The 12,460-nt window shown below is 40.5% G+C and overlaps 1 protein-coding gene across 2 annotated transcripts; it reads right to left on the bottom strand.

The window, feature by feature from the left end:
- Positions 1 to 223: 223 nt before the first annotated feature.
- Positions 224 to 12,425, bottom strand: LOC145435311 (sodium-dependent phosphate transport protein 4-like). 2 transcript variants are annotated; one of them, XM_080312610.1, is made up of 6 exons: positions 12,233 to 12,425; positions 12,010 to 12,171; positions 5,805 to 5,934; positions 2,095 to 2,181; positions 1,610 to 1,764; positions 224 to 714 (listed from the first exon to the last, which is right to left on the bottom strand). In XM_080312610.1, exons 2-6 carry the CDS (start codon positions 12,076 to 12,078, stop codon positions 553 to 555), a joined length of 603 nt encoding a protein of 200 aa, XP_080168736.1. In that variant the 5' UTR covers positions 12,079 to 12,171; positions 12,233 to 12,425; the 3' UTR covers positions 224 to 552. The 2 variants fall into 2 exon arrangements, with proteins under 2 accessions (XP_080168736.1, XP_080168735.1); XM_080312609.1 differs by lacking the exons at positions 12,010 to 12,171; positions 12,233 to 12,425 and having other exon boundaries at positions 5,805 to 6,327.
- Between the last annotated feature and the right edge of the window lie 35 nt (positions 12,426 to 12,460).

Genomic DNA, 12,460 nt, shown 5'->3' with positions numbered 1-12,460 from the left:
TCGAGTGTGACTCGAGTCAAGTCATGACTCGAGTCATCCCAACACTGGCACTAGCACAACATGAAAAGGCGTCGAAACAGCATCTCTCTTCCTTCAGATATGGCTATAGAACGATGTTTTGACGTGGTGAACTTTCGTTGTTTGTCACCTTAACTACAACTAGTCGAAAAATGGTTGCAATTTCAATTTTTATAATTCTGCTTCCAGTGGTTGGAAAAGATACTGTTTGTAGATTAATTTTAGGTAACTGAACATTATGATTTTCATGCCAGAGAAAATTTGAAATTGGTGTTTTGAACAGCATCTGCTCACCGACCCACATCTTCTTTTCGAATTTTGATATATTTTCATGAATGTACATTGTACACTGTACAGGCATGGTGCAAAAGGCCTCAGTTTCCGAGATGCACCCCATCTCTACATACAGACACAGATGATATCACAAATAAATTTTTACTCTATATAGGAGAGGCTTCAGTACCTCCAACTATTTTAATTGTTACTCTCCTTCAGTGTGTTTGTTAGATGATGATTGTTTTGAAGTTACGGGAATTATGGCGGTAATATTGGTGTGTCCTCAGCTTCTTCGTTTTCCATTTGTGCCCACGGTTCCACTCCGATGGGACCAAACGCCACAAAGCAAACGGAAGCAACTATGTAAAATGCAGCTCCGGTCAGGAATAACTCTTCCCAAGCCTTCGTCGGTTCGGCGCTCTGAAAAATGATCATACCGATCAGTCGGTGGTTCCTAAACTTTTTAGGCCGTGACCCAAATCTGCGTTTATCGAAATCTCGAGACCCGAGGCTCACACATCGATTTGTATTTTTAATGTTAGTATGCCACGGTTTATGCGCATGTAGGAAATAACAAAGGTGAATACAGCCAGCTGTACGTAAAGTAATTCAAAGAAACATACGTGACGCTGGCGATTTCAGATAGAGGAGCAATCGGGTTTAATCGGTGCCGACCATTTCGATGACAAGACATATCAATATGGAAGATTTTGCCCTACCAGGGACAACCAGGAAATTGACAGACAGATGTCAACGACGCTTGGTCTCAATATTCTACTGCTTTAAATTATTTACTCCAGTAATTGGTAAAATTGTAAACAATTTTCTATTTCAACAGTTAGACTTACAGGTCCCAAAATCACCACTTTACAAATTGGTCTGAGTCTTTTCTAAATTTTATTATTTTATTGAGTATTTCTATGGATTTCTAGCTTGAAGAAGTATGAACGAATTTTTGTTGTTCGTCTTCGCGTTAATTTTACACCGAACGTTTTGACATCGCCGAATGCGGTGTGTATAAGTTGTAATTTCCTGACGAATTCACTGCTAATTGCGTTTTAAGTTAGTCTTTGATATCAGATATATCTCAATGAAAAGTTTTGGCTGACTGACTCTTGAAGCACGAGTACGATAGTCAGGTAAGCATCTCAACAAAACTCAATTGAAAATGCGATATGTATCAAATGTTAATTTCACGGAAAGTTTGAAGCGGGATAAGTTTATAAAAAAGTGATATCGGAAGATTACATCGCGGGCCACTCAAAACCGCGGTGCGTGACGGATTAGATAACTTGTTCTAGATGCGTTGACTTACGTTCGCTTCTCTTAGAATTCCTGCATATTGAGGCGTTATGAACCCCATCATTGAACCGGCAGAGTTCATGATGGCGAATAAAACTCCAGAGAAACCCGGAGCCATGTCGATTACAGACGCCTTGATTCCAGTTGCAGTGACGGTCGACGCCGCCCCTGTAGTTGGTAGACTCGAATATACACGCAAAATAATAATACATACAAATAATAAGCGTATTCGCGGTAATGGTAGTCTGAAATTAACTTTTTACATTCTGCGTCCACATCTTGAAAACATTGTGGTGAAATTACGCCGCAAGTGTAAAATATGGATGTACGTGACATATTTTAACCACAGTGCATAAAAGTGGGATATAAGTGAATATCAACCTTCCACGATCAATACACCTCGTATCCCTTTTGGGGTCTGTTTCCTTCGAAGTCGAAAATTCTGGGATAATTTTGCATTTCCTTTATATAAACTGACTAAGATAGGGTATTTCATACCTTGTACACTGAATAACAGCATAGTTGCTGCAACGCTTTCAGTAACTCGCGTGAGTGACACGAGCGCCATTGCCGATATAAGATTCCCTGGAAATAACTCGACATAAAATAGAAGTCTGCAGGATGCTAACAAAGTGTCAGAGATTTGCGCAGTTCAATGCGGCGTAAGTGTCACGTGCAACTGAGATATCACGTTGACAGCCATTGTGTCGAGTCCAATTAGCTTCTTGAAAGCATCCAACGTGATTAGATCAGTGATAATAATTCTCTCGATGATATTGGGTAACGATTGGTGTAGTAACCTCCACCGCTATAGCGCTAACGGGCCGTTGTTGCTGGGTTATAAGTTCCGACCGCGACCGACTCCAGAACCTCTTCCAAGTGTTGCAGGAGAATTATTGTATGTGATGTTTAGGGATATATTCTTTATCAATGCGTACGGGTGAGTTAATATGACCAATGCGGCAGTAACACATTCACGTCGGTTCTCAATATAGTCTATTGAATGGGGACAGTAGGGCTCTTTAAAAATGACTTTTTTCCCAAATCGTACTGGCTACTTGATAAAATTGTTACGTTACCTAATTTAAGCCTGCACACCAAATTTGTTTCAATTCCAACCAGTAGCCTGATTGCTACAGGAGAAGAAAGTTTCTATTTATTGTAATTGAAGAATTGGTCACCGTAAATACTATTTCATTCATAGTCCAAATTTTTCGACGGCAATAACTCCGCTCTCACTGGTTGAAATTGAACCAAATTTGGTGAACACCGTTTCTATAGAAAACCTAACACTTTCATGGGGTAAACAGAAAGTTTTCAAATTTTTTTAATATTTATTTTCATATAATAATATAAACTTTCTTATCCTGTAGCAATGCGGCTATACTGGTTGGAATTGAACCACATTTGGTCTGTAGGCTTAAATTAGGTAACTCAACAATTTTATCAAGTAGACAGTACGATTTGAGAAAAAAGTCATTTTTGAAGAGCCCTAATGGACATGGGCGATCCGAAACAACGTGATCCAATACACAAACAATGAGCATTCGAGCACCCATGCGACTAGGAGATCATAAAAGGTGCCTTATCAACATCGACCATCGCTGCCAAAAATAGAGGGTTGCTCGCATACCCATTACAACAGTGGTTCCCGACCTGTGGTACGCGTACCACTAGTGGTACGCGAAGGTCTTCCAGGTGGTACGCGAGTAGATTTCTTTTTTTAATAAAGAGAGTTATTAGTTCAGGTGGGGTTGATTTTGAGTTTTTTGATTCCGTCGTCGTCGTGGGATGGTACGTCCGTGGTACGGTACGTCTTTTTTTCTCACCACTTTGACATGTTGTGCCTACATGACTGGTCCATTCTCTGTTGATCCAGCCGACCTGCATGTCGGGACTGGGGAGCAAGAGGAGCTCATATATATTCAGGATGACCAGACACCAAAGACGAAACACTAAGATTTTTCTCCAATAAACTGCTGGCTTAGCATGGCCTCGTCGTACTCGGCGCTAGCTTCTCGCGCTATGACCCCTTCTACGTGGGAGTGGGAGCAAGGGTTTTCATCCCTGATGACTATCAAGTCGAAGAAACGAAACTGACGTGTTGCGCTCGTACATGACTTTCGATGCGCTGTCAGCGTAGTGTCCTATATGGTGTGGACACAAGCAAATCTAACGGCTCAGTGAAATTGGTCTAAGCCACATTTTCCATTTGGTCAATGGCAACTTTACGGCCATTTTTGACCGGCTTGTCGAGCGCTAAATTCATTAAAACGGGTATCAATGGAAAGCTGCTGCTGTACTGATTACGAAAATATAAATTTTATTCTGTTCCTGGTCCTGGAATCCCGAAAACCAGCCTCGAATTTTGCATTGTAACCTAGTTTTGACATTGTGACACAACAATTCTGTCTGGCAAAACAAGAGTGAATCTAAGAAGAAAGAGCCAGGCCGCATGGTTGCGTCACAATTCGAATCTCGATCCCAATTCAAAATTCGAGGCAGGTTTAGGGGATTCCAGGACCAGGAGCTAACTAAAATTTGTATTTTTGTATTCACTACAGCAGTAGCTTTCCATTGATAGCCGTTTTATCCAATTTAGCGCTCGGCAAGCCGGTCAAAAATGACCGTAAAGTTGCCTTTGACCAAATGGAAAGTGTGACGTCGACCACTTTCACTGAGCCGTGAGAGATATGCTTGTGACCACACCATATAGGACACTATGCTGTGAGTCACGCTTCGACCAGCTAGTGAAAAATAAACAAATGCAGCCATCGCCTTAAATTTCATTATGTTGTTCTTCTTGTCACTCGTGGCGAAAAAACAATGCTATGCATTCCATCAACCCTGGCTGATAATGGCCTAGTAGTTTAACAGAATTTGTGATTACACCTCGCATAGGCCAAATACGCGATTATGACATCATAAATGGTGGAACATATGTAGGTGGTACGCGAGCACTGCACAGAACCTCGAAATGGTACGTGGGTCGAAAAAGGTTGGGAACCACTGCATTACAACATCAAAGCTATGACAATTATAGTGTTTTTATTTGGGGTTAGGGTTCGGCGATTCACGTATCTGGGCATTGCGTATATCTTAGCTGGGCTGTAACAATACTCTTTCCGATAGTTCGAAAGGTTAGGTCTAATAAGGTGGCGTATTTGAACCATCGTAAAATGAGATTTATTCCATCCTAATATAATCATTATGCCTTTGTGCACTTTGAACACCTGCCCTACCATCTTTTAAGTGAGACAAATATTATGTAGGGGTGAGGTCCAATTGTAAGATAAGATACCAATGGCACCGCCGATATACTTGAGTCACAAATGCGCGGAATTTATATAATCAAAATCTATTGCGCACTCGCAGTCGATACTTCCAAAGTCAATTAGTTCAAAGAGACAAATGGCGCTTAACAAATTAGGCTACCGTATAGTTTCCTGTAATTTGTAGTAATTGCGCCAATCCGTGCTGGCGATAAATTCAAGTTTGATTTCGTCTCACCCATTCCTGGATACTGGGATAAACGCATCGTTTTGAGTGATGTGCGGACAGGCTCACATGTGACCGAAATATCATAGCTATTTGTCAACTGCCCGGTCATTTAAGTGAGTGATTTTATGCGTTTTGATGTATAATGTTGTTAGGAGAACAAGACTAACATCCTTTTCAAGCCATGTCCTTGACTATGCTGATGTGGTTTTGATATAGACTCCCCTTACCATAAAATATTCAATGAATATTATTCATGCGATTCACGAAACACTGTGCTAGGTAATATAACGTACCACGGCTGTAACACCAATGGTTTGGAAGCTCTCGTCAGACCCATATCGACTGCAATTGCAGCCGACTTGTTTGAAATACATGTACGCTCTTAACAGTCTTCCTGTATGCGTAAGCAGTGACTTACAAAAAGCCTATGATGAAATAGAGTTGTTCTATAAGTCGACATATCTGGAATCATGATAACGGGTATCGACTTGGGGTGAAATGGCCAATGTAGAAGAAACATAATGAGTTTGAGTAGCCTAACAAAGCAGCCAACCGAAATCACAGCATCTACTCTCTCCTGTATACGCATGCTTTCCAACCAAGCATCAGGGAGGTCGATTTTATGATTTATATGACCATGTAGTACAAAGGTTGGTCAAGTCGACAAATATTTTTAAACCCGTGTATGATAGAAACATGGCGATTACCTGTGAAATAAACGATTTTTCGGACCGTGCTGGTTCGGTAACCCTTGCCAATTATCCATTGAACGATCCACCCGAGAGCGAAATACGCCACCGCCTGTGTTAACAGTGGTATTCCACCCAACGAGCTGCTCTGAAAGGTAATGTAAATATTCAACACATCGCCCAGAGATTCCCTGCGTAGACTATATGTAGCATATAAATAGCAATTGTTTGATATCGACAAAAACCGCATCCGGTCCACTTATTACAAGATTCGAACTCACATCTTCAAAGGCCTATGAGGCATGCGGCAGGGCTAAATGCCAGGGAGCCGGTACACGGACCTGGATTAGAAGTGTCGACCAAGATTAAGGAATTGCTGAAGAGCATTATTATGAACGGTGGATGTAGGTATCAGGGCTGTGGAGTCGGTAAACTTTATCAGCGACTCTGGCTCCGACTCCGACGGCACACATATTGAATATACCGACTCCGACTCCTGAGTCTTTAAACGTACCTTGTCCGACTACGACTGCAGACTCCGACTCCAGCATTATTACCAGTTTACTTCGAAAATTATATGCCACATCGTCGGTTGAATGACTATCATACAACCATTAAACATATGCAAACATAGGGTTAACGGTGGCGATAAATTGTTTCATTGTGGCACAGCTCGAATTATCCACTATGCAATTAACATGAAAGAAAGATTTGCTAAATACCCTTCCTTTTTGAAGTTTTTATAACATGGACTCTGTAATATTCTGAAATGTATGAATCATTCAAATCTGGCAGATATCCAATCCTGTATAATAAAAATGTAGATAAAAAATCCAAGTGCAGCTCTTGTGTATGAGTCAGCAACTAATAAAGAGATTGAACCTACTAATTTTTTCATTTTACACTATACTTATTACAAGCACACACACTCTTACTACTAATAGACATTGTTCATAAATGGAATTTAGTTGAGTAGTCAAAGACCATAGCCTATGTCTAGTCTACATGTACTTAATCAAGTATTCAAAGATTGGGACTTGCAGTCTTTCTTAATCATTTGTTCGGCCCAAATAGCTAAGCTACTCTACAAATATTTTAATTTTGTCAAGTGGGAAGCATCGTTTGGTCAAATTTACATCATTTTTACAATTTTACAAAACCAGCCGATGCATTTGCTCTGTCACAGTATCCTGGTATATTTCCAAATATTTCATCAATTTTGACTGCATCGCGAATACGCATATTGCGATTTTCTTACCCTGTGCAACTGAGTTGTAATTTGCAAGTAATGTCTTTTTCGGCCAAAATGACACATGAGATTTACGAATCATTGCGCGGGCAACTGGAATGTTGATAAACATTTTTTAGTCGTCCGATAGGAGCGAACCGAATTAGCTAACATTGCAAACAAGACTTATATTAATACGCTCTAAAATTGATAACAATATGTCATGCAACTGTGCAGTGCGCAATCAGGCACAAGATAATGACTGAATTATATCAATAAATGGCCTATGTTCAGGGTTGACATCGACATAGACCCAAAAATAAGGACAGTCGAAAAATTAGATCGGCCTTAAAAAGCATTTTTCCACATACTTATACGAGCCGTGGCCTATCACATTACATATACTTTTCGCCAGAAATAATCTGCCCCAGCAACTCCTTGTTATTAGAAAGTGCTTCATGGATCTCACGACAGCTCATGTCTAGGTTTGCCTTCACCCAGGGCACTTCGTCAGCCCCCCCCCCCAAAAAAAAACACTTTGGTCCTGGACCCCCCCCCCTATAGGACGATAAACCAAACTTATTCACCTCGTTGTGATTAGAGGCATCCACAGAGATGGGGAAAAGCTGTACACCAAGTTCAGAAAAAATCATATTTTAGCATATAAAGCAAGAACTCCAATAACAATGCTTGTAGTCTTGGTCCTGAACGAAGCAAAATTCTTTGCGATGTTGGAATCGGGGAATTGTTTTGAACAATTGCGATGTGCAATCGTTGGTGAGGAACGATTGCTGGTGTTTGACAGTATGGAATGCCCAAGATACCCTCAGCAGCAGCTGCCTGGTAGTCTGTGGTCGTTGGTGCTGATATACTTGTGAAAATATTATTCATCGACTGGCTCGAATTAATCATTATGACACACTTCTTGTGTTTTTGGGTATTAATGTGAGTTGAAATAGCGGTCTTTCCTATGACCTCCAGATTAATGTCACAATTACAGATACTGCAATGTGCGAAATACTCGCGCCCTTCAAGCTCCGTTTGATGCCTTTCAATTCTCTCTCATAATCGTCACGAGAAACTATTTTATGCTTGCTCATTATTATTAGCTAAAACTATTATGTGCAATACAATTTAGATTAGTGGTTCCCAAATGGTGGGGAATTCAATGGTTTCTGGTATGGAATAGACGCATTTGTTAAACATCATATACAGGATAGTCTTCATATTTACGGAGACACATGCGCGATTACCATTACCAGTTAACTGCTCTCTAATTTATGTAACGAAAAGTATATCGCTCATTTTTAACTGTAGATAACCAATGATGGAGTCACAAACGCATCCATCACGGCCATAGTACCGCATAAAATATCGATTTCGCTAAATCTTTAGGGTTAGCGGTGTCGGTTCACATTTCATTTTATGTTGCCATTATAGGCGATTGTACTGGTGTGTGTTGTGTGTCTTGTGTACTCAGACAAGTAAATAGCTGCTCCGTAAGAACAAAAGTTAAAAGGAAATACGACGATAGTTTTGGGTAGTGGGGAATGAAGACTCGGAGTAAATCTGAAATGGGGAATGAAGAAAAAAAGGTTATGAACCACTGATTTAGATAAATTTATCAATGGTTTATAGTAGGGATGGTGTGAACGTGAGGTTCACGTTCGCGTTCTGTGTGTGAACCTCAGAAATTTAGAGGTTCACGTTCACAGACGAACCTTAATAGGTTCTGCACTGTGAACCTTTTTCATATATTACAACTTTCACTTCATTATAACATCTTTGGTTTACATTTATTGCATTTCAACTGCGGGCCATTATATGCATGGCGCTTGTAGCATCAAAATCGTCACTAAACGAGCATGCACCGTGACTATCTCAAAAATTTTACTTGCTTTGTTAAAAAAGTTTGCTCGGATATTTAGTGACTCTCTGCTGTGAGCTTGACCCCCAATACCACAACATCAATAGAGAAATACATTACATGTAGGTATAGTCAGCGATTGCTACTTATTCAACTTATCAATGAAATTGATACCGTTGTCTGATGTAAAAAACCTAGCAGGCGTACGGGGTAAATATTGATTTCATTTGTATCATAAAAACCAATTCGCGCTATTGAGCTGTTGGCTACTACTGTATAACTTGTTGATGGGGTAATGTCGGTAGCAAGTATGGAAACCCGTTTTACACTCTGCTCAATATCAACGTAGCAATACTCAGACGTCGAATACATTGGCTGGGCGGTCTGGCCTAGATCGTTAAGGCGTAAGCTTATATTCCCTTACTTTCCTGTCGAAATTGTTGGCAAAGCGACTAAAGATATTTATTTTATTGGATTATTTTATCATTTGATTGCCCCAGTTGATACATTTGGCGACGTTTAAAATGACAATATGTACTTCAGCATTTTGGCATTATGTGAGCCGAGTCGTCGCTATCGTATACAATAATATAGGCTATCACTCCACTGAAATATAGGGTCGGAATTAGCAATATGACGTCATGAGGTTCACGTTCGCGTTCACACAGAGCCTTTCAAAAAGGTTCGCGTTCGCGTTCACGCGAACCTGAACCTTTCAGAGATTCACACCATCCCTAGTTTATAGCTGAACTACTTTTTAACCAAAGTGTCGTCTGCACTGCGCCCCTTTTCACTATGCAAAAAAAATTCTGCCTTCCCCACAGTCTATTCTGCTGTGGACTATACAGCAGAAACCGGGTACTGCTGTTTACTGCTAAAATGACGTCCGCTGAGATAGCTTGGCACAGAGGAAACTGCAATGCCACACACTATGCCCTAGCTATCTCACCTGACGCCACGGGAGTTCCTTTCATTTATGATGTCATAAAATCTCGACGCAAAAGCTTAATTTTAGAATATTATGCAACACAGATACCAGAGGAAAACGATCGAAGTTTTGTATAGTTGTTGAAAATAAGACAAAATAAGTACGCAAGTCTAAAATAAGGACATTTCTTAGAAATAAGGACAGTCGAGTTTTCTAAGACCTGGCCCTTCAAAATAAGGACAAATCTTAGAAATAAGGACGGTATGGCAACCCTGCCTATGTTGCTAACATACATCTGGGGTCGCATCTGTATACCACTGGGTTCGTTTGACATGGATAGGATTATTAAAAGTTTAGACATAGCAAAATCGACGGTAGGCTATCAGCGAACATGCCTCTATCATTTTGTGCAAATGTTTTGTCGACGATTTCGTTGCGAGTGCACAAGCGAAGCCGCATGTTGGACGACACGTCTTCTCCTAATTGCGAATATAGCTAGACTCAATTCTGTGAATAATATGCATTTATAATTTTCATAAGGGGGATCAAATACTGAATGCAAGAAATCTAGTGACAACGAATCATGCGAAGTACCGAAAAAAATTTGAAGTCAAATAAATCTGCCATGAAATATTCTACTTTATGGTCATATACGAAGATCTGGGATAAATGTGGCTGGCCCTTGGATACGTCAATGCGTCAGAACTGTTGTTTTATTCATCATCAAATTTCGCAGTCATGTTAATTAAAATTTTGGTGGCTTGCTATTGTACCTGATGTCATAAATAATTTCGAGAATTACCTCGCAGGCCACACCTAACCTTATCGTGCGCCAAATTTGGCCTGCGTGCCACGGGCTGGCCGCACCTGATCTGTATGGTTATTAATAACAGTGATTAGTGGTACATAAAAATTATATTTAAAATTCTTTGAAAGCAAATGTTTTCATGATAGATAAGTTGGAGTCGGAGTCGAAGTCAGGGTCATTCTCACAAACTCCGACTCCGACTCCAGTCAGTATTTTCCCCACAACTCCGACTCCGACTCCAGCTATTATAGTTTTCACGACTCCGACTCCGTCAAGCGAAAATTACCCAGACTCCGACTCAGACTCAGACTCCACCGACTCCGACTCCACAGCCCTGGTAGGTATTGCAACTTAATAGCAACCTCATTTTATTTGGCAATAAAATTTATACCGTAATATTGTGTTCTGTGATATAAACACTGAATATCATATCAAAAGTGAGCAAATGTTGTCGACTGTGCAATTTGAGAATCCATTTTTAATTGCTGTTTGTACTAGATGGGTAGGCTTACATTATTTTAACGTGGTTGGAAATGAGAATATACGGCGATGAAAGAGAAGAGTTTTGCTGTGGTATTATATCGAGAAATGACATGCCGAATACTCCTTGACCAGATGAGGCCGACCTATCGCATGTATGTAGGCAATTATACGTTATATACAAATGTTCAAAACGCCTAATCCAGTGAAAAATGATTGCAGGCTCTATCTGAGGTTAAGGATGTATTGATGAAGCTATGGTTTACAAGTGCTATCAGTGATCGAATTTGGAATGGAGGTATATTTTAACACCTAAAAACAACATTAAGACAATTGAAGTGATCAGGAACCAAGCCCTGGCAATATGCCATAATGTGCCGGCCCTTGATGTAAGACAATAGCTGTGATTAGCACGCTGGGAGAAATATCGATACAATCTTATTATCGATGCTCAATTGCTCATGCGATGCTGCAAGAAACGTCGGAAGACATGTTCGTATTGTTCACCCTTATTAATGATCGATTTTCAGCGTTAGATACTTTCATACACATTTATGCCTTGTGTAAAATAATATTGCAGGAAATATGATAACATAGCTACCGCCCTGGACAACGAGATTAACCGATAATAGGAAGATGAGTATAGCCACTGGTTGATAGTAAACTTCATGACATGTTCGACCATTTAACGACCCAATGGATATTCATTGATAAGCTGCTCCCGTATCGGCGATTGGTATCGCTCGAAATGTCGAGCATCGAACACGGTCAATTAGGAGTGGTCACTTTTGTATGGTGTGAGAGGAAGCAAGCTTCAATTAGTGAAGCAGGTAACTTGAGGTGGCGTGTGGTGTGGATTACCCACCGGCAGAACCAGTTGATGGATATAAGCGATCTACGATCTACACCAACCTCTTTTACACCCAGTTGAAAGACACTCTGTATGTATGTCGGTAGCAACAGAGGTAGATAACACGGCATGTGTTCTAGAAGCGATGCGACGATGATGCTCCATACACGCGGGGATTTGAAGATTTTAATCCATCGCACGTGATGTGTTCGATCGGTGTCTATCTTTTAAAGAAGTGAATTTTCGTTCCATATTCACTACTTACGGGAGGAAGAGTGCTCCTACATCCTGCCCGATGGAAGTTTCGATCAATTGTTTTTCATCCGGCTGAATCGTTGGATGTTCATTCGGAGACTCATAGATGATTAGTAACCATATTGCTGACCACACCAATCCTACTGATCCTGTAAAATTTCAATAAGTACCCGCTAATCCTGCTAGTATTGCTAGTATTTAACAGAGTCGGACAGCAGTGAGTGTTTTGCCGAACCCATTTAATAGAGCTAAAACGGC

Source organism: Botryllus schlosseri, chromosome 3 (assembly GCF_051294905.1).
Source record: "Botryllus schlosseri isolate E-star chromosome 3, Bs_hap1, whole genome shotgun sequence".
NCBI classification, from domain to species: domain Eukaryota; kingdom Metazoa; phylum Chordata; class Ascidiacea; order Stolidobranchia; family Styelidae; genus Botryllus; species Botryllus schlosseri.
Note: the sequence above shows the minus strand (reverse complement) of the source record. Positions and strands in the feature narration are given on the sequence as shown.